The sequence below is a fragment of the Chiloscyllium plagiosum genome, chromosome 1, assembly GCF_004010195.1.
Source record: "Chiloscyllium plagiosum isolate BGI_BamShark_2017 chromosome 1, ASM401019v2, whole genome shotgun sequence".
NCBI lineage: Eukaryota > Metazoa > Chordata > Chondrichthyes > Orectolobiformes > Hemiscylliidae > Chiloscyllium > Chiloscyllium plagiosum.
Genome location: NC_057710.1, coordinates 76690168 through 76712768, shown reverse-complemented (window position 1 = coordinate 76712768; position 22601 = coordinate 76690168). Strand labels below are relative to the sequence as shown.

At 40.7% G+C, this 22601-nt stretch overlaps 1 protein-coding gene across 1 annotated transcript in view; it reads left to right on the top strand.

The window, feature by feature from the left end:
- adamts6 (ADAM metallopeptidase with thrombospondin type 1 motif, 6) overlaps positions 1-22601 on the top strand; it is a 301285-nt gene that overhangs the window by 36721 nt on the left and 241963 nt on the right. The window contains exons 6-8 of the mRNA XM_043689575.1: positions 3443-3660; positions 13438-13521; positions 13898-14043. Coding sequence (XP_043545510.1) covers positions 3443-3660; positions 13438-13521; positions 13898-14043 — 448 coding nt within the window. The remainder of the gene's footprint in view (positions 1-3442; positions 3661-13437; positions 13522-13897; positions 14044-22601) is intronic.

Here is a 22601-nt window from a genome sequence, read left to right as displayed (position 1 = left end):
ATAACAGTGATGTGTATACCCCCTGCATTACATTTCTATTACTTAATGTGTGTTTTTAAACAATATTTAATCAATGGGCACACTCCTAACTCTAGAGGTAGTAAATTAAATTTACTGTATTAAGTTGGTCAGACATTTCTTTGTTCCCCAGTATAAATTTTCCTCTTTTTGACTGTAAGGGACTTACTTTTGGCTTCACCAAGCTTTTTCTATTATTGGTTAGAGAATTGAGTAAAGGAGTTGGGAGGTCATATTGCAGCTGTAAAGGACCTTGGTTTGCCCACTTTTGGAATATTGCATGCAATTCAGGTCTCCCTCCTATAGAAAGAATGTTGTGAAACTTGAAAGGGTTCAGAAAAGATTTACAAGGATGTTGCCAGGGTTGGAAAGTTTGAGCTATAGGGAAAGTCTGAATAGGCTGGGGCTGTTTTCCCTGGAGCGTCAGAGGCTGAGGGGTGACCTTATAGAGGTTTATAAAATCATGAGATGCATGGATAGGATAAATAAACAAAGTCTTGTCCCTGAGGTGGGGGAGTCCAGAACTAGAGGGCATAAGTTTAGGGTGAGAGAGGAAAGATGTAAAAGAGACCAAAGGGGCAACTTTTTCATACAAAGGGTGGTGCATGTATAGAATGAGCTGCCAGAGGAAGTGGTGGAGGCTGGTACAATTACAACATTTAAAAGGCATCTGGATGGGTACAAGAATGGGAAGGGTTTTGAGGGATATGGGCCAGTACTGGCCCATGTGACTGGATTAATTTAGGATTCCTGGTCAGCATGGCCGCGTTGGATCGAAGGGTGTGTTTCTGTGCTGTACGTCTCTATGACATATTTACATGAACTTTTACAGTCAGTTTTTATATTCCCCACAGGCTTACTCTCTACTCTTTTTCTTAATCAACTCTTTTGTCCTCCATTGCTGAATTCTAAACTGTTCACCCTCCTCTGGTCTGCTATTCTTTTCTTCAAGCCAATTTGTGTGCCAATTCATTGAGTCCAATACTATCTCTAATTTCCCTTGTAAATTGTGGTTTGACCACCTTTGCCGTTTTATACCAGACAGTAATGAACAATTATGGCAGTTCATGCATGTGCTCTTTGATGTTTGTCATTGCCATTGTTATCCCTTTCAGTAGTGTTCTCTAATTTAGCATAGCCAACTCACACCTCACACCATCATAGGTTCCTGTATTTAGATTCAGGACCCTGGTCTCAGAACCAAATGGATCTCTCTCCATCTTGATGACAAATTCCTTCATACTATGATTGTTCATCCTCAGTAATCTTGCACAACTAGATTGCCAGTTACTCCTTTCTCATTGCACAATGTGTAGTCTATGATGGCCTGTTATTTAGTTGGTTCCTCACCGTATTGATCCAGAAAATCATTTTATATGCACTCCAGGTATTCCTCCTCTATTATTACTACTAAATTCATTTGCACAATCTATATGCAGATTAAAGTCTCTCATAATTATGATTTACTTTTATTGCATGTATCTCTAATTTTGTGTTTAATGCCATTCACAACATCATCCCTCCAGTTTGGGGGTCTATATACAGCCCCCACTAATTTGCTTCTTTGCATTTCTTAGCTCTACCCATACAGGTTCCATATCATTGGAGCTAATGTCCTTCCTTACTATTGCATTACATCCTCTTTAACCAGCAATACAACCCCACCACGTTTCCTTTTTGTTGGTTCTTCCTAAACACTGAATACCCCAGATATTCAATTCCTATCGCTGGTCACCCTGCAGCCATATCTCCATATTCCTGACTATATCATATCATTTTTAAAATCTATTTGAGCAATTAATTCATCCACTTTATTGGAAATGCACTGCTCATTGAGCTCAAATCCTTAAGACTTGCCTTTTTAACTATTCTTGACCCGTTCCTTTTATTTTTCACTGTGTCCGTGTTTGACCTTCGGTTTCTCTGCTTATCACTTTTCAGTCTTTTGTTTTTGTTCTTGATTTCCCTTCCTCTGACTTCTTGGACTGGTTCCTATCCCACTGCCGTTTTAATTTTAAGTCTCCCGAACCACTGTAGCCAATGCTCCCTCTAAGACATGAGTCCCAGGCCTACATAGGGCGTGTCCAGTTTGTACTGGTCCCACCTCCCTCAGAACCAATCCCAATTCCCCAAGACTATGAAACCCTCCTCCTCCTCACACAGTTTCTTCAGCCACATGTTTATCCAATATATACTACTATTTCTACACTGACAAGCATGTGGCCCTAATAGTAATCCTAAAATCAGGATATAAGGAAACATTCCAACTTGCGTTAAACATGTTGGAACATTTGAGGTCCTACTTTTCAACTTGTTTCCTAATTTATATTCCGTTTTTGGGACCTTATCCCTTTATTTAACCTGAGTATTTGTACCAAAATATACAAAGTCAGAGGGCACAATGCCCAGCGACAGCATAAGAGATAAAAAGTGTGTAGTTTGTCTTAGTCGTAGTTTACATTAGACAATGGTGTATCTGGTATTCAGCATAGGCATTCACTAGCATGGTGTGGCATTTTTGGTCACAGATGAGGACCACACTGAGCTAATGGAATCTTTCTCTTTCTGATATAGTTTTCAGAACTGAAAAAGTGGATGTACGTGTAATCTGTGATACATTTACATTTTAGGAATTTTGTAAAATGATGATGACCCCTCATGTTGCAATCAATTTTCTGTTGGGATTAAAATGAAATATTAAACTGAAGCCCTGTCTTTGTATTGAGGCGGATGAAAAATGTTCCAACACATTTCATGCAAGTTGGAATGTTTGCTTATATCTTGAGCAAAAGCCTCTCAACCAACCTAAACAGATTAACTAGTCTGGTATTTGAACATTTGCGAAGCCTTGCTGTATACATCTTGTTTACACATCAAAAATGACTGCAAATGCAAAACAAGTTCACTGCAAAAAATAGACAAATTGTTTACAAAGCACTTTGGAATGTACTAAGGTTAAAGGTGCATTTGCAAAATGTATTTTTTACCATTCCTCACTATGAAGAATAATCTTTCTTTTCAGTCCCTTGCTAATTTAGGTGGGGTCCACTGTACAATGCAAAAGATCAAATATTCTAAGAAGGCAATGTTGGAAACTAATCATCCTGAACAGCTTTCAAGTTAGTCTGAAGCTGATGCTGGTTCAGAATGTTTAGATGTGCCTTTGATCTGTGCTGCTACTTGGTCAGTATAACTAAAAGGGAGACCCACCTGAGAGTTTTACTGTTTGCATCAAGACAGGCATGAATAAATTTTGAGCTCATTTCATTTTCCATAAAATTTGACCAAACATATTCTGTTTTCCTGTCCTTTAATTAGTGGTTGTTTCAATTCATGAAGGTGAAGCTCCACATTTTAAAGCAGCTGGATTATAAACTGTTAAATAACTCATCTGGCTAACATGGTTGATTATCTTCACTCCTAGAAGACCGCACAGGAAGAAGAAAGCCGTGGTGGTTAAATCATCACTCGGCCTTTCCAACCTCATTGCCAAAGAACAAAACTGAAACCAGTGCCCATCGACAAAGGAGATCAGTAAGCCTTGAACGCTTTGTGGAAACTCTTGTAGTGGCAGACAAAATGATGGTGGGATATCATGGTCGTAAGGATATCGAACATTATATCTTATCAGTAATGAATATTGTAAGTTTTATCCCTTTGTATTTTAAAATTATAAACATTTGTTGAATCGATTTTCTTGGCCTTGAATAAGAGTTGTCTAAAGTCCATCTCAATGCTATTATAGCTGAGGCATTGATTTATGTACTATGAATGAATGATTACCGTGACTGAAATAGAAGAATAGAATTTCAAATGAACATTTTAAGCATCAGTATCTTTTATTGCACAATATAACTCAAAGACTACGTTCTTGAAAAGGATGACTTCAGTCTGAGAAAATGATTTAGTTCCATCAGGGCCTCGTCAATAATGCTGCCTGCCTGAACTGAGCAGGACGTGTTCTCTGGCCAGAAGGCAAGGGAGCGGAGGTTTAGCTGGAAAGAGGCCACAGTCTTGGCACCAAAGAGATGGCATGCCCTAAGAAGGGAGTTCCTGGAGGATGTTGTCAGTCAGAAACCCAAAGTAGAGGGAGATTGAATATTCATTTTTGAGAGCCGGAGGTGTGCTTCAGGACAGCATTTTGAATGTCTCCAAATGGCAAGCTGGGAGGTAAAAGGCAGGTAAAGCCATGGAGAGCTATGCAGGGATAGCTCCTTATCCCACCTCCAAGGCATTTTCTCAGCAGCAGGATATGATGTTCATTGCAGACCTGAACAATCCCCATCCACCAGTGCTCTCCTCCACTTGGCTGAACTTGTTTTCGCACTGAACAATGTTTCCTTTAATTCAGCTCACTTCTGCCAAGTCAAAGGAGAGACTATGGGCACCCACATGGGCCCCAGTTATGCCTGTCCCTTTATGGGGTATGTGGAACAATCTTTCTTCCAGTCACCCTCTCACTTTCTCAGTACTTTCTCAGTACATCGGTGACTGTTCATGCTCCTGCCTGGACCTTGAAAAATGTGTTCAGTTTGCCTCCAGTTTTCAACCCTCTATAAACTTTCTCATTGCCCATTTACAACACTTGCCTTCTTTTCCTTGACCTCTCTGTCTCCATTTATGGGAATAAACTGTCCACTGCTATCCACTACAAAGCACTGACTCCCATGGTTACCTACACTACAGATCTTCATGCCCCATGTCCTGCAAGGACTCCATCCCATTCTCCCAGTTCCTTCGCCTACATCATATCTATTTGGATGATCCCATCTTTGAAAACAGCACTGCTGATATGGTTACCTTCTTCCATAACTGTGGTTTCCCTCTCAATGTGTTTGACGGGGCCCTCAACCACATCCTCCTGTCACCCATGCTTCTGCCCCTGCACCTTCCCATCACTCACAACAGTGTGGTCGGGTCCCCCTTGTCCTCATGTTTCGTCCCACCAGCCTCTGCATTCAAAGGATCATCCTCCACCATTTCAGAAAACTCCAGCAGAATGCCACCAGCAAACACATCTTCCCCTCACACCCTTGTCTGCATTTCACAGGGATTGTTCCCTCTGAGACACCCTAGTCCATTCATAGAGCACTAACACCAACCCCCTTTCTGCAACATCTTCCCGTATAACTGCAGAAGGTGTAACACCTGCCCTTCACCTCCCCCCCTACTCACCATGCAAGGGCCCAGTCAGTCTTTTCAGGTGAAGCAGCATTTCACCGGTAACTCCACCAACCTCGTGTATTGCACTTGCTGCACCCAGAGTGGCCACTCTACATTGGGGAAACCAAGCACAGACTGGGTGACCACTTTGCAGAACATCTCTGGTCTGTGCGCAAGCATGACCCTGATCTTGCCGTAGCCGGTCATTTTAACACAACTTCCAGCTTGTATGCCCACCTGTCTGTTCCCAGCATGCTGCAATGCTCCAGTGAATCACAGTGCAAACTGGAGGAACAACATCTCATCTTCTGACTTGGCAGTTTACAACCTACTGAACTTTATATTAAGTTCAGCGCCTTCAGACTGTGAACCCACTCCCGTTTGTTCCCTTTCTTTTATCTTTACTTGTTACATTCTCTGTCACTACGTCCTGTCTCCCCATCCCCTCACCTTAGTGGGACCATCTCTCCTTCCCAGTCCGGCAGTTTTCGCACCATTGTTCTGCTACTCTCACATTCCAGTCACTTAATCTGCACTATCAACACCCTTTCTTCCACAACACTCCACTCCCCCAGGCCCACAACTATTACATTAATGCTGTCCCTCCACATTTCAAATCAGCTCTGATGAAGGGTCATCTAGACTGGAAACAGTAGCTTGTTCTTTGTCCACAGATGCTGCCTGACCCACTGTGATTTCCAGTGTGTTTTGTTTTCGGTACAGATTCCAGCATCTGCAGTAATTTGCTCCTACCTATGATACACATGCCACTTCAAGACAGGCAGTGATCTCCCTGGAGGAGGTTTCCTCTCTGACCCTCCAGTTCCTGAGTAGTTTGTTTCTTTGACTCACTTGGCCCAGAACCTTGAGGTGAAAATGTGTTGCTGGAAAAGCGCAGCAGGTCAGGCAGCATCCAAGGAGCAGGAGAATCGACGTTTTGTGCATGTCCGAAACGTCGATTCTCCTGCTCCTTGGATGCTGCCTGACCTGCTGCGCTTTTCCAGCAACACATTTTCAGTTCTGATCTCCAGCATCTGCAGTCCTCACTTTCTCCTAGATTTTAACCTCTTGCAAGGATGCCTTCCTTGAAGAAGCTCTCTTCCTCCCTCTACAAGGATTTCAGTGAGTCCCTCTCTCACTGCACACCCCAGGTCATCTCCTCTGCCCAGAAGCTCTTCAGCCACGTTCTCAAACAGACTCGCTACTACAGCCACATCTCCTTCCTCAGCCCCTGTCTATGGAACCGACTGACCCCGCCCGGATTCCAGACTATGTTCAGACCAACAAAATTTGCACCCAACCAGGATTCCTGAAGAAGGGCTCATGCCCAAAACGTTGATTCTCCTGTTCCCTGGATGCTGCCTGACCTGCTGCGCTTTTCCAGCAACACATTTTCAGCTCTGATCTCCAGCATCTGCAGTCCTCACTTTCTCCGAGAACCTTGAGGTCTCAAGCATGCTTCAGCAGTGATCTCTCTTCGCAATGGCACTGCTGGGACTTCAGATGCAGGGATGGCAGCATGAAGAGTCTGTACAGCAGACCCATGGGTGTCTGATTGGATGTAAACATTGGGGGCAAAGGTGGTCTCACTGTTGGTTGGTGTAGGCTTAGCACTCGCTTTATACCCTAATGTCCAGGTTCACTTCCTGGATGCCCTGACCTGACAAGAAAGCTGCACTGGCTTTTCTGATTGAACTGGAGTACAAGTTGCAGCTGAGACCTAATGAATGCAGGTGGATAATTCACCTGAGCATTTTAACTGCTCCCTGATTGGTTACTGCCATGTGGGCAGAGCCAAAATCAACCCTTTTGTATTAACCCCAATTTACCAATTTGAAAAAAAAATATTTCTTTGTTTGTGCATCACAGAGAGAGAATGAAGCTAATAGATTCCAGGAAGCCAATTGCAAGACAATAATGTAGGCATTTTATAACCAATAAGATCATTGCTGTATTGTTCATAAGAGCATAATAACAGAGGAAATAGGACCAGGTTTAGAACATATATGGGCATTTGAGCCTGGTTCCAACTAACATGATCATGGGTAATCCTTAAACTCAACACCACCTTCTTGCCCAGTCTATATATCCCTTGATTCCTATTGAGTTCACAATTACATCAATCTTAACCTTGACTGTACACCTATCACCTTATGGAGTAGAGAATTTCAAAGATTCACATACACTGAGGAAGAAAATTTTCCTCAGCTCAGTCTAAAACAGCTGTTCCCTTACCCTGAGATTGTGCACTCTGGCTGTAGACATGGGAGCCAAGGGAGGTAAAAAGCTCTCAGTATCTGACCTATTGAATTTTCCCAGATTTAAAGAATCTGTATCCTTCTGAATTAGAGGCACTGCAGGGTGACGGGATGGGAATAGAACTATGACAGCTATCCCTGTGGGGGCAAGAGAGCTATGGATGGAGGGTTTGATCTCTGAGAGCCTTGTGGGGGTTGGGTTGGAGCGCTGAAAGCCAAAGAGATTGTAGTTTGGAGCAGATAAGGGGAGTTCTTCTAAATTCTATGAGGAGATGAAGTGGGTATAGAGCTGTCAGAGCTATCACCTGTCAAGGGAAATAGAGTTCTGGGTGAGGGGATTGATCTCTGAGATCTCTATATGGAGGAGGAAGATGGGGCTCTGAAAGCCATGGAGATTGTGGGTAGAGTTATTTGGGGAGTGTTTCTAAATTACAGACAGTGTGACTGGGGGACAGGTAGATATATGAAAGCTGTGAGAGGGTGGGGGGTGTTATATAGAGTTTGGTGAGAGCTGTTGGGGTTGTTGGCTGTTTGAGCTCTGAGAGCCATTGTGATGTTGAGGTATTGGTGGGGAGATTGGGGTAAAGCTGGAATTACAGCTGTGAGAGGGAGAGGGTTAAGTTCAGACAACAGGGTGAGCATCGTAGATATAGGAATGGTAGAGATGTCAGGGTGGTGAATGTAGGGTAGAGGGGCAGAGGACAGGTAAAACTGTAAGAGGGGACAGGCAGGGGTAAAACTGTAAGGGGACAGGGGAGGGATAGAGCTGTCAGATGAAGGAGAGGAGTAATTCTGTAAGGGGGCAATGGGTACAGCGGTAAGAGGGGTAATGGAGTTGAGAGGGGTATGGGAGAGGTAGGTCTGTGAGGAGGGCCAGGAGTAGATCTGCAAGAGGTGGCAGTGGAAAGGTAGATCTACAAGAAGGGGTAGAGGAGTGGTAGAGCTCTGAGAGGAGTCAGGGGAGGAATTAAGTTGTGAGAAAGGGCAAGGGAGGGGTACATCTGTGAGACATGATGGGAGGACTGGATCTGAGAGAGGGGCAAAAGGAGTGGGTATGCAATAGGGGGCAAGGGAGGGGTCAGAACTGAGAGAAAGGGCAGGAAAGTGTAGATTTGCAAGAGGGATTGGGGAGAACGATTGGAGAATAGGCAGTAGGGCTTCCTTCCCTACTTTAAAGGTTCTGCTGAAAGCACCGACTGGACCTCAGAGCCATTTTGTGAGGCCTGGACATGATTCATAGTGTTCCATGAATCACGTCTAGGCCAGAAGCTCTGAGTTGAGTCCCACTCCAGTGATTCATACTCAGGGAAGGTATGTCCTTAACATGGCCAAACCTGTTGACTACCAATCTGCAAATATTTAACACACTTTGCTTTTCGTCACTTATATAAATGATTTGGATGTGAACATCGGAAGTATAATTAGTAAGTTTGAGGATTACACTAAAATTGGAGGTGTAGTGGACAGTGAAGAAGGCCACCTCAGAGTACAACGGGCCAATGGGCTGAGGAGTGGCAGATGGAGTTTAATTTAGATAAATCTGAGGAGCTACATTTTGGAAAGGCAAATCAGGTTTCCAACTTGCCTCAGCAGCTCCTGCAATTCTGCAAAACCTGTCAGTCATGTGACTGGGTCTGCAGCATCAGGAGTCCACCTTTTGTCACAAAAGGCTTAGCAAGAGTCAAGGCAACCAATTTATGACTTACATTCCAGAAGATGTGCCCTTGGTCTCATTGCCAGGAAGAATGGGCTTGGGATCCAACAATTAATCCTAATACACAAGTTCCAAGGCCTATGGAATATATCAGCCCTTGATGTTTGTTTCATAGCTTGTTTGTTTCAGCTAGCTTAATATTGCCAGAAAAGTGGATACATTACACTCACTATAATGCATTAATATAGATAATGAGAATGTGAGATACTGATCCTTTCTGCATCCAACCAGTAATAGCCTATCAACCTGAAAATAACCTTTTTTTTCTATTGTTGAATTTCTGTCCTTTAACTAATCAGTTATCTATGCTGATGTATTACCCTCAACCCCTAATCTATGAGCCCGTATCTTGCACAACAAATAGTTGAGTGTCACTTCACCGAATGTCATTTGAAAATCCAAATACATGACACATGCCGATTCTCTTTTATCTGTCTGGCTCATTAGATTCTCAAAAATCTTTTAAAAATCTGTCAAACAGGATTTCCTACTCCTACAACTGGCAGACTACTCATACCATAGTTTTCTAAGTGACTTGTTAACACTTCATTAGTCCTGGATTCCAGTTGTAATAAATAGAGATGACTGATGTCAGGCTAATTGATCTGTGGTTTCCTGTTTTCTCTCTCCTTCCTTTCTTGAAACCTGTGTAACATTTGCTACTTGAGGCCACTTGCTGGTACCATTCTAGAACATAAGGAATTTGGGAAGATCACAACCAGTGCATCTCTGTAGTCACATCTCAGATGTCAGGATGTTTGATATCAGATCAAGGGCATTTCAGAGCTTGCAGTCCCATTAAATTCTTCAGTTTTTCATTTTCATTCTCTTCATGAAATTAATTATATATGCATGGATAGAAGAATGAGGGAGCAGTTTCACTTTAAAAATTAGACACTTCAGTGGATTAGATTCCCTACAGAATAGAAACAGGCCCTTCAGCCCAATCAGTCAACACCAACCCTCCGAAGAGTAACCCACCCAGACCCAGTACCCTCTGACTAATGCACCTACCGCTATGGGCAATTTAGCACGGCCAATTCACCTGACCTGCACATCTTTGGACTGCACCCCGAGGAAACCGGAGTACCCCGAGGAAGCCCACGCAGACACGGGGAGAATGTGCAAACTCCACACAGATAGTCGCCCGAGGCTGGAATCAAACCTGGGACCCTGCTGCTGTGAGGATAACCACTGAGGCACCATGTCACCCACAGAAATGTGTAGTCTTCCCAGGATCAGATTATTCCTTTAAACTTGTTAATTATTGCAGGTTTGGTTTCTTTCTTCTGATATTAAGAATAATTTATTTTCATGGTGACAAATAAAATATACTTTTCACTGCTTAGTTTTTCCGATGGTGCGTATTTAAAGTTTAGTTCTGGAATTTACAAATTCGTGTAAAAATTGTGAAAATTGCTTAATTTGTAGTTAGTCTCACTGTCTCTCAATAGTTATCAGTTCTTAGTGGTTGACCTTCGAATCCATGTACCGAATATTTCAGAGAGTGGGGTGGAGGCAGTATCATTTAATCCCTTGGACTGACTTTAAGACAGGTTCCCCCAGGAAGATAATACACTGCAGGTTGACTTAACAAGCTGAGGGTTGGGCTTCTGTCCCTCAGTGAAAGGAATGCCCATCATTGTGTGCTATCAGCAGTAGGTGGAGTTCCCAGTTGCTGGTGATGGAACAATGAACAATTTGGGTATCTGCTCATTAATTTAGAAAGTGTTAATTCTGAGAAAGGAAAGCTCAAACAACAAATATCTTTCAAATATCTAAATAAAATGTGAGGAGTAAAGGTCAAAGTAAAGGCTTCACTGACAAAAGATATAAAAATACAAGGCACCCTGCAAATAGGAGGCAAATGTTGTGATCACAGGCCTCACTGCAGTAGCAGCAACACCCACTAGTCTCTGCTGATGCTACTGGGACTATAAGGCTGTCACCTAATCTGATCTGCTGATAGCACACAATGATGGGCATTCCTTTCACTGAAGGACAGAAGCCCAACCTTCAGCCTGTTAAATCAACCTGCAGCGTATTATCTCCATGGGGGAGCCTGTTATAAAGTCAGTCCAGGGGATTGAGTGATACTTCCCCCATCCTCCACCCCTTCTCATCATTGGTGGGTAGAAGGCTCTTACATGGCTACTTAAGGGCAGCAACTGCCTTCTGACTTGGAATATCATCCTTCACCTTCCATGACTGAATTGAAAAGATTCAGGATGTTAAGAGACTGGGGACAGCTGGAGATTTTGGAAGGGTAAAGGGTTTTGCTTGCTGACTGGAGAGTAAACAAGACACCAGGGATGCCTCCTGTAGGAAAGAAAGTCAGTATTAAATGGCCATCAGTGGGCCTTTCCCATGATCAAGGACTGTGGCATGAGAATTCCTCCTCATTGGGAGCTGCTAGCCATTCAGAGGCTGCTTGCTGTTTTTAATGAAGTGGTGATGTAGGGAGCTTGAGGTTTCTGCTGGAACAGCACTTACTTTTGAGGCGTTTGGTCGAAAAGTGCCAAGGCAGGGTTGGGGGGGGGGGTTGGTGGTGGGGGCCCGGTGGGTGGGAGTGGGATGGTGATTGTCAGCGGCAACAACAGGGTCGGTTCTGAGTGGCTCCTGTTCCTGATGCCAATCCTTTAATCAGACTCGTGAGTGTGTTTCAATAAGAGGTCTCTCACCCACTCCCTGAAGTGGCAGCAGACCATGAGTAGGCTGTATAGTTTTAGCTGCTGTGCACAGTAAGACTACTTGCAATTGGGTTTGTCCTGGTGATGGCATGATGAGACCTTTAAGCAATCGTTAATTGTCCACATAAGGGCTTCATTTAGTAACAGGGTGGGAAGTCCAATCATGGGCTTGTTTTAATTCTGGTGGAGGCAGCAAGGTGGTGGGATTCAGACTTCCTGCCTATTTAAAGATCCTTCCTGCCTCCAAACCCTCGCCACAAGAGAGGCCATAACATTCCACTTGGGCTTTGCAACCTCTGCCCCTCCTTCTAAAAAACCATTGATTGTCCACTGAACTTTTTCTCACTTCATGTAGGAAGCCCACGTGTGAGAAATCCTTTCTCACAGCACCTCACTCATTCAACACAACCGAGCTAACGTAATTGCAATTTTGAAGCCACAGATAGTACTGAGATGATAGTATTGATTTTAATACCATTCAGGAATACAGACAAGAGAGCTATTGCCCCGTTTGGGAGTGGCAGAGAGAAGCTCCCGTAATCTTGCAGTGAACTCTTACTGACATGACAGTGATCTCCTACTAAATTGGATATCGGAGGAATTGGGTGCCTTGTTGTTACAACCCATAGTAGCAGGCTGGTCCTGGGGACCAAAGGGAATGGTGTTAGACATTCGCATAAGTACTAATTGTTTGGCCCAAAAGAGTTTGCAGTGAAGACTGGCAAAGTCATGCTTGCCTTCCAGTTCAGAGTATTCTTGCTCCTCCAGGACAAAGCGATCTGTATTTTTTAAAAAAGTGCTTGTGTTTCTGAGCCTTTCCAAGCCCTATGATCTACTTCACATTGCTATCCCATTATATAATCGTCTGGTAAATATTGCAGTTGAACCTTGATTACGCTATTGGAGCCCTTTAAGACATGTTAAGGTAGATCCTGCTGGCTTTGGGTGGCCACTGAACATATTAAAGTGAAACTAATGATTAAATTCCACTTTTATTTCTCACCCACAGTTTCTACTGGGTTCAAATTTCCCCAAGATTCCTAACAATTAATTAATCTAAGATTTCAGTCCCGTAATAGTGTATGTCACATTGCAGTAAATAGAGTATAAATAAGAACATTGCAAGAATATATTTGGATCTTTTTGGCTATGGCAATTATTAGTGAAAATAGGAGCGTGAAGAACATGGAAGCTGAAAAATCTATTTACAACTACCTGTGTCGATCTATAAATGTAAAAAAAATGTAAAAATATAATATGCAAAATTAAGGCAATGCTTACTTTAAACAGAAAGATTTTAGATACTAGTTTTAAGTGATGACAAATAACTTTATAACAACATGTTCTTGGCAGGGTATTCCCCTCAGCTGAAGGCATAAATCAGAATTGAAGCATTCACTCCCCTGGCTGTCTGTCCATTTATTCATATGTTGAAGTCTCTGTTCTGAGAGCATGATTTCATAAAACCCCCTGTGAAGCAGTTGTTAATTATGATATTGCTGTCAATGTGAAGTTGTCACACTAAAATCAGAAGCAGAAAGAGGAATTTTACTTTTGTCTGACTTTGTGTCTTTTCTTATTTTCTGGAGGTCAGGTTGCCAAACTTTACCGTGATTCCAGTCTAGGAAATGTTGTGAACATAATAGTCACTCGTCTGATTGTTCTTACTGAAGATCAGGTAAGCTGAGGAATCCAAAATGTCTACTATTTTAATTGTCACTTTTAAAATTTTGATTGTTTTACAAAAATTGGAAGAAAGTTTCTGTTACTGGAAAATACAGCAGAAGAAATATTCTGGTTGTATGTGTAATAACATTATAAATGCTTTCAACAAGAAATATTTATAAGTTCTTTGTCTCTTGATGTGTTTTTAATTTATTTGGCCGAAGTCAGACATCAGAAAATCGTTATATAAAATAAAGGGTACGTTTTCAAACGAAAAATTAAAAAGCAAGCTGCCCTTACTAATTATCATCTTGGTTTTTATTCTTTGAAGAAGAACTGGTTCTTCAGTAATATGTTTGGATTTCTCTGGTATACTTGTTGCATTGTAGCCAAACTTGGAGATAAATCATCATGCAGACAAGTCCTTGGACAGCTTCTGTAAATGGCAGAAATCCATTCTTTCTCACCAAAATGATGGAAACACCATTCCAGAAAATGGGATTGCTCATCATGATAATGCTGTTTTAATTACTAGGTAAGATGTGGATATTTGCATGCAAATTATAATCACAGAATAAAAGCCTTATACACAGTGACTAGTTATTTACCTACATCACCCACAATCAGGATGTGGGCTTCAAATTAAAAAAATGCTTTTCTTCTGTCTAAAGATTTTTTTGTATAAGTTGTCCCTACTTTTATCAACCTGGCAGATATATGTTTGCCAATGCCCCGTGTGCCCTGCATTTTGGAGATCGTGTGGATTGCTACTCACCCCTTTTAATTTTTCTGCCACCTATTGGGAAAAGCATAGACTCTGAATAGCAAGTGACCAAATCTGTCAGAATCTGTTTGCAAGATGAATAGAGACTGGAATTGAGTTTACTTGGAGGACCAACCTTCTCGCTATTACTGAGTCACACTAATTTCATGCTTCCACTGATTCATTTTCTAATCTGCTTGTCACAGTTCAAATAGACAATGTGTTGATAATCTATGCAATTTAGTATTTGTTAAGCTTGCATGCAATTAAATTCAGAATCTATAAAATATGAATAGAAGTTGTTGCCAGGAGAAATGAAAAACTATGTTCAAAGAAAAAAATGAGCAAATTAATGTCCAGCATTAATTTATATCCTGACTTGTCATTGCTGACATGACATAATTAACTGAGGACTAATGAACGTAGTCAGCTTGTTATATAATGCTTACAAATACCTCAGTTACTCTTAAGGAGTTGTTGGCAATTATCAGTGAGATATTCAGAAACATAGAAATGACATTGCGCAATATTAAAATACAAGAGCCAAATGTACTTCCAAGACATAATTTCTGGACTTTCAATATGTAAGGCAAATGGGATATTTGCCTGTTTGGAAGAAATTTGTGCAATTCTGTGCCAGAGACAGGGAATAAGAAGTAAAAGTACATATTTAAGGATGTGATGTTTTTCTTTTTATATCAATTGTGACTTAAATAGAGTAAAATGTATGAAATGTGCAAGCACCATATTTAGCAAAATCAGTGCTACTTCTCAAGCTAACATTGTGAGTGAAATGGTACTTTTGCTGCCAGGATATTTGCAGTCATGTTCTGAATATGTCTAAGTCTAGATGGGAATACAGTTGATTTTCAAATACTGGATTAAAACACAGGCTCTTAAGTTGCTTCCAAACTTTCTTTAGTGAATTAGATTTTATTTGAAAGTGGGGGTCGAGAGTGTGGTGCTGGAAAAGCACAGCAGGTCAGGCAGCAGTCAAGCCCCTTCAAGGGCTTATGCTGGAAACGTCAATTCTCCTGCTCCTTGGATGCTGCCTGACCTGCTGTGTTTTTGGAGAACCACACTCTCAAGTCTGATCTCCAGCATCTGCAGTCCTCACTTTCTACTACTTTATTTGAAAGTGAAAAAGATTTGATCCATTTGCAAAGTGGTGCTTTTTGTTCACCTTCTTTCATTAGTATCCCTGAGCCCTGAGAAAGGATTGACAACTTCCATCAATGCAAGTCCAAAATAATTATCAAAAGATTCATGAGAGTGACACTGGGGTACAGTTTTTGTTTCTTCCCACTTCACTTATAAGGGGGAAATTGGATAAATGGTTGTGAGCACATCAGTGGATTCAGGAGGATGGTGCTCTCTGTTTCTTATTCAGTGATTTGTGATTTGTTATTATATCTCAGATTGCGAGAAATTGTTCCTTTGTCGCTTTGTCAGTTTAGCCAGTCAATAACTGTACTAGGTCTGTTATCAAAGTAACAGGTCAATCTCCAACTTCTGTTGAGTTAGCTGATCACATGGCTTTAGGAGTTTTTCATTTGACTTAGCTTCTAGGATAGTGGGGATAGGGAATTAAGGATATTTTTGGCAAGGTGGAAGGAAGAGTCAGGGCTGAAGAAGGGCACATGCCCGAAACGTCGATTCTCCTGCTCCTTGGATGCTGCCTGACCTGCTGCGCTTTTCCAGCAACACATTTTCAGGAAGGAAGAGTCAGTAGAGGTAACCTGAAGGGTAGTCTCCAACATGAGATGAATACATCATGAAGTCTTCATACTTCTTGCAGTAGACAGCCACAGAGAATGGTCTAGGGAGATGGTTGTCAGTGGAGAAAAAGAGCTAATGAAATGATCCTAGTATGCTAGAAGAGTAAGGTCTATTGGGACTGACCTGGCAGAGGACGGGTAAGGTACTAATGTCTCAGTCTCAGTAAATAATTCACTGCACTAATATATAGATTTTTGATCCAGTCAGCAGCTTGAGATTAAGTTCCATTTCCATTTGGACCATATTGCTTGGTTAATGCACACAAAAAGAAAATCATCCTTTCCTTATGTGCAAATAAGAAAATGCCAGGAAGCTTGCTATATTAGCCTTTATTAAGATAAAACCAAAATATAACTGATCTTCTCACTTACATTGATAGAATAGCATAAGGAGAAAGTTAAGTATTAGGTTGATACTACTGTCAATCCTCCATCTTCAACCTTGGGAATTGGGGGGAGCTAACATTTGTGTACCATTCTTAACATATTAAAAGCTGCAGTATGACTGCTGGTAAACATGTTTGGGGTTATTAGGTCCCATTCCTAATGTCATCAGCAGAAAAATCTGTTTTTAGCCACAAGGCAGCATGAGTAGAAATACTGGTATGTGCTAAAACATTTGCAGTTTGTTATCTAATAAAGTCAACAAGTCAGATGTATGTCTTTCTTCATATACACTAGACATGTCATAGAAGAGAAAACAGTTATAGTTACAGCATTAGCACTAAACTTAGAAATATTTTCTCATCTGATACTATTAATGTTTAATTTACAATAACAGAGTAAGGGAAAAGCTGTCTTTCTAAATAGTTATGCTTTCTCTTTATTGAAGGTATTGATGCTTACATTTTTTACGTTATCAGTTCTCTACTTCTACTGAGCTAAGAGTATGAAGGAATGTGATTGTGGATGTATTAGTCCAGAAGGAAAGCAGAAATGTTTGTAACATTTTTATAAACCACTGTTGTCCTTAATTTTATGCATAAATAAAAAATGAAAAAAACCAATGTATGAAATATGTTGATCCAAATTTTGCTAGATTTTTGTTTGTTATACTAAACTTGCAATTAGTAAAGCTGCAATATTGGTCATCCTTTCTATCACCTGGGTCTGTATTAATGTACTATTGATATAAAATTGATGTTGTAAACCTTGTCAATATAATAATGCGTGAATGAAATATGCCTTGGTGGAGGTGCAAGGCTGCTCCAAAGAGCTCTGCCATTGAGCAGTAGGAAGCTCGTTGGTACATGCAAATTTCGAACGTGATCAGGGTCTAGTTTCAGCTGTAGAATCAAGAGGGGATATGGAACAGGTGCTTTTCCCACATGAAAGAAAGCATGTTGGCAATTAAGTGATAAATAAATATTTACTTACTTCAACATTTACTTACTGAAAGCAAACGTTTAAGACCATTTTTCTTGCTGTCCGCTTGGCTAGGCCTTGTAAATTGAGATGATCAAAACCAAATATGCACAGTATTAGTAGAGTGGGTTGTGTGCACATCATACAATTGGAAATCGGTATCTCCTAAAATTTGTTACATAATGGTTCTCCACCTTGGTTAGGATATGAGTGGTCATTCTGAGCTGCTCTTACCAATTGCCCTGTAGTTGGTTATAAATTAGTAATAATGCTTAGTTTGTTCTCTTGGTTAAAGAAAAGGGATATTCTTATTAGCAATGGTCTTTTACAATAACATAAATCTGGTGAAAATATCCTCGGAGCACGAAAGTGACCCTGTCATAACACCATCTTTTGTGTTTCTTGTAAGTACACTTGTGCTTGGGAGCATTTTTGATGAAAAGCTGATCATTTCTATATTTATATTATCAGTATGGCAGATGGCCTGCAATAAAGTTAGTAAGAATAATAGTAACTCATCTTATTTGAAATAAACCTGGATCGGTGTTGCCTCTGAGTGTGGCTGAGGACAAGTCAACACCTTGAGTTTCTGTGAGAGCTCCAGTGTGCAATAAGCTAAAGGACTACACATTTAAACACATCGTCTGCACAATCCAAATTTTAAAAAATAGTGGCTATATGGTCCTAGAATAAATGTCTTATATTTGACAGTGCCAGTGAAGTTGATTTTCTTTTATTCGTGGATTCATTCTAGCTGGTTCAAACTAGAGCTATAAATTAGCATTTGTTATGAATTTATAATCTGCAGTTAGAAAGAACATTACAATTTGAAATTACATATCCTATATTTCATTGATTATCTATCCTTGAAATGGATTTGAATTATAATAATACATGAAAGACAATTTAACCCAATGGTATTGTGGTGCTAAACTAAAAATGTGAAGCTTTCTTAAATTTCAGAGATTGTTTTGAACTGAGACAAACTAAAATATTTGGATGGCTTTTTATTTTGCATTTCCAAAATTAGAAATTTGTGGATTCTGAGGCAGATTTTGTCGAGTGTAATGTTGTTTGTCAGTACAGAGAGTTGTTGTTTAAGCGGGTGTAAGTCAAGTCAAAATGTTCAAGAGCTGATGCGAGTCCTGCCAGAGTGGTAGAGTCTAGTCCAAATAAGCACAGTGATGAAACTAAATCAGCCACTTACATAATTATTTGCAAACCTAGGTATAAATTTAGCATGCAAAGCGTATTAATGGGAGGAGGCAAGAAATTTTTCTGTGAGTCAAATTTAACTGCAGTTGAAAGATATGTAACAACAGGGAGGTAAAAGTTCTAAAAACCATTAGAAAATTTCAGAAAATATTTATTTAGACAGGATTTTTTTCTCTCAGAAGGTTGTTTAATTTTTGAACTTCAGAAGGTGGTGGAAGCAGGGTAATTGAAAATGTTTAAGGTGGAGGTAAAGCCACCATCATCTTACCAGATAATTGGACCACTTTCCCATCACAGAGAGAGGATGGTGGTGGTTTAGCCTGACAGTCACCACACCTCAGGTGAGGGAGAGGTTGAGAAGGAAAGCCCTTCTTGGTAACCTAAGCCAGCGTCGAAATTCAATCTACACTTATTCACCAGCTGTCCAGCCAACTCAGCTAACCAACTCCCTAAAGTGGAGATAGATAGAGTCTCATTAGGCAAAGAAATCAAAGCAATTGGGGATGATTGGGAATGTGGAATTCAGAATACAAACAGATCAGCCATGATCTTATTGAAAAGTGGGGCAGGTTTGAGGGACTGATTGCCCTACTTTTGCTCCTAAATCATACTTTAGTGTGTTCATTGCCAGTTATGTACAACAATGCAATTTTCTTTTGGTAGCTACAGCTAATCAGATGCCACACTAGCATGCTTCCTTGTCATAACACAATTCTGTCTAAAGAATGATCCACATTAACGTTACATTAAGCGTTCATGCATATATGCTATATCAGGTGCACTGTTTCGCCTAGTTTCAAAGTTGGAATATTTTTATATACCAATCATATGCCAAATCAAAGTCAGGTCAATTCAAAGCTGTCCAAACTTGGATTTGGAATTGTAGGTAAGGGAGCATAAGGTCTGATCTGTCCATTATTTCTTGTGGTGACACCCCCCCCCCCCCCCCCCCCCCCCCGACCACCACCACCACCACCATTGATGCCAGCAATAATGCTAGAACTGAAAGAATGACACAATTTGAGAACCCACGCACCATGGGAAAATAATGAAATTAGGGATGGTCTTTTTATTGTTGAATCAGTCTTTTTATTGTTCTTGCTAGAATTCAGAAATTAGAATTGGAAAACTAGAAACCATGAGTAGGAGTAAGCCAGTCGGCCCTTCGGCCCTGATCCAACATTCAATATGACCATGGCTGATCATCTATCTCAATCTAATAATCCTGCTTACTCCCTGTATACCTTGATGCCTTTAAATCTAAAATATTATCAATTTCTTTCTTGAATAAATTCAGTGACTTGGCCTCCACAGTCTTGTGTAGTAGAGAATTCCACAGGTTCACTACCTTTTGATCCACCTGTGTTCTGAGACTGTGGTCCCTGGTTCTAGAGTCCTGAACCTGGGGGAACATCCTCCCTATTCAAAGCCTGTCCAGTCATGTTAGAATTTTAAACGTTTTAACAAGATTCCATCACATCCTTCTAAACTCCAGTGAATACGGTTCCAATTGAATCAATCCGTTCTCATACGATAGTCTTGCTCTCATTGGTATCAGTTGAGTGAACCTCAGCTGCACCCCTTCTATGGCAAGTATAATCTTTCTTGAGTAGGAAGACCAAAAAATGCACACAACACTCCAGGTGAGGTCTCATCAAGGTTCTGTATGAGTGCTGCAAGACATCCCTATTTCTGATCTCAAGTCCTCTAGCAATGATGCTAACATTTAATGGGAGGTGATAGCCTAGTAATTGGGGATCTGGGTTCAAATCCTGCCATTGCAGATAGTGGAGCTTGCATTCAACAAAAAATACAATCTGGAGTCAAAAGTCTAATGATGACCATGAAACCATAAACAAAAGCAGAAATTGCTGGGATAAACTCAGCAGGTCTGCTAGCATGTGTGAGGAGAAAGCAGAATTAACATTTTGGATTCTGTGACCCTTCTTCAGAATAGAACCATGAAAAAATTGTTGATCATCATAGAAAAGAAACCATCTGTTTCACTTAATTCCTTCAGAGAAAGAAACTACCATTCTTACCTGCTCTGACTACATGAAACTCCAAACTCTCAGCAATGTGGTTGACTCTCAGCTGCTCTCTGGGAAATTTGCAGTGGTCATTGAATGCTGGCCTAGCCAGTGACACCACATCCTATGAATGAATTAAAGAATTATATATTATACCATTTACCTTTCTCGTTGCTTGCCTATCTACTTTCATTGACTCTGTACAGGGACACTCAGATCCCTTGCTCACTCACATGTCGCAGTATATCACCATTGAAATAATACTTTGCCTTTCAATTTTTCCCATTGAAGTGTATCAATCATATTTATCCATGTTGTACTGCATCTGCAATGTGTTTGCCCGCTCACTCAACTTGTCTCAATTATTTTGAAGCCAGTTTGCACCCTCCTCACAACTCACAATCTCACCCATTTTTATATATTGTCAATAGTTAGATTCCAAGGAATGATCCTTGTATCCATTCAGCACTGCCTGCCACTCAGAAAAAGACCAATGTATTCCCACTCTCTGACTTATGTCTGTCAGCCAATTCTCGATCAATGCCAACATATTACTCATTATTCCATATACTTTCACTTTGTGCACTAACCTCTTATGAGAGACCTTATGAAAAGTCTTGTAAAAACCCACATACACCACATTCTCTGGTTCTCCCTTATCTATTCTATTAGCTATGTTCTCAAAAAATTCCAGTAGATTTGTTAGGCATCATTTGCCTTTCATAATCCTGTGCTAGCTTTGTCCAGTCCCATTAATGCCTTCCAAATGTTGTTATCATGTCTTTTTAAATAAACTCTGGAAATTCCCTCCCCCAACTCATGTTAGGCCTGTTTTTTTCCCCTCTCCTTCCCTTTTTAAATAGTAGGGTTAAATTTGCTGCCCTTCAGTCTGTAGGAACTGCTTCAGATTCTTTAGAATTCTGGAAGATGACCACTGATGCATCCAATATTTCCAAGGTCACTTTCTTTATAGGATATAGATTGTCAGACCTTGGTAATCTTTCACCTTTTGACCTCATTAATTTCCCCTGCATCATTTTCTAACTAACACTGATTTCCTTCAGTTGCACCTTCTCGCTTGGTTTTCTAACATTTGATTTTCTAACATTTCTGTGAGGTTATTTGCATCCTCTTTTGTGAAGGCAGAACTGAAGTATGTGTTTAATTCTTCTGCTGTTTCTTTTCTCCTCATTATAATTTCTCCAGCTTCTGACGTAAGGGACCTACGTTTGCCTTTCCTAATCTTTTTCTTGATAATTCTGAGTAATCCACAGAGCCTAGCAACCTCAAAAGTGTATGACTTGTGAATGACTTTAATCAGCTCCCATTTGGAACATTCTTTGTCTGTCCCTTATCAGTAATTGCATTGCCTAGTGTCTACAATTAAATATATGTGTGATTGGTATTTGCTGTACCAAAATAGGTGGTATAGCATAAATTCACACCTAAAAATAGCTGGAGTGGTCAGACATTGTGTTTTATATTCTAGAATATTGCAGGATAGAAACAGGCTGTTTGAGTCACAAGCCTACACCATGTCGTACTGGATAAAACATAAGTGTTTGAATATTTTTAAAGCAGAGTGGATAGATGTTTGTAAAATGTTATCTGGGTAGGCACAATTGGATTTGGGGTTACAGTTTGATCAGCCAAAATCTTGTTGAGTGGCAGAGTAGGTCCAAAGGACTCAGTGGCCTCCTCCTTCTTCTTGCTTATACATTGTACACTAATGCACATCAGGCTGGATTGGCTACACTGTTGTTGGTGGGTTTGGAGATGGTGGGGTCATTAAATCCAACATGTGGTCTTCCCATTGCCTACCCAACCTATCTGAAATTTTGTAGGGGCTGGTGGAGCTATTAGTCAGTCTTCTTGCCCTCCCTTGGGCCAGTTGAGGCTCCTAGGTTGCCAGTAAGTGATATTGGATTCATTGGCAGTCGTA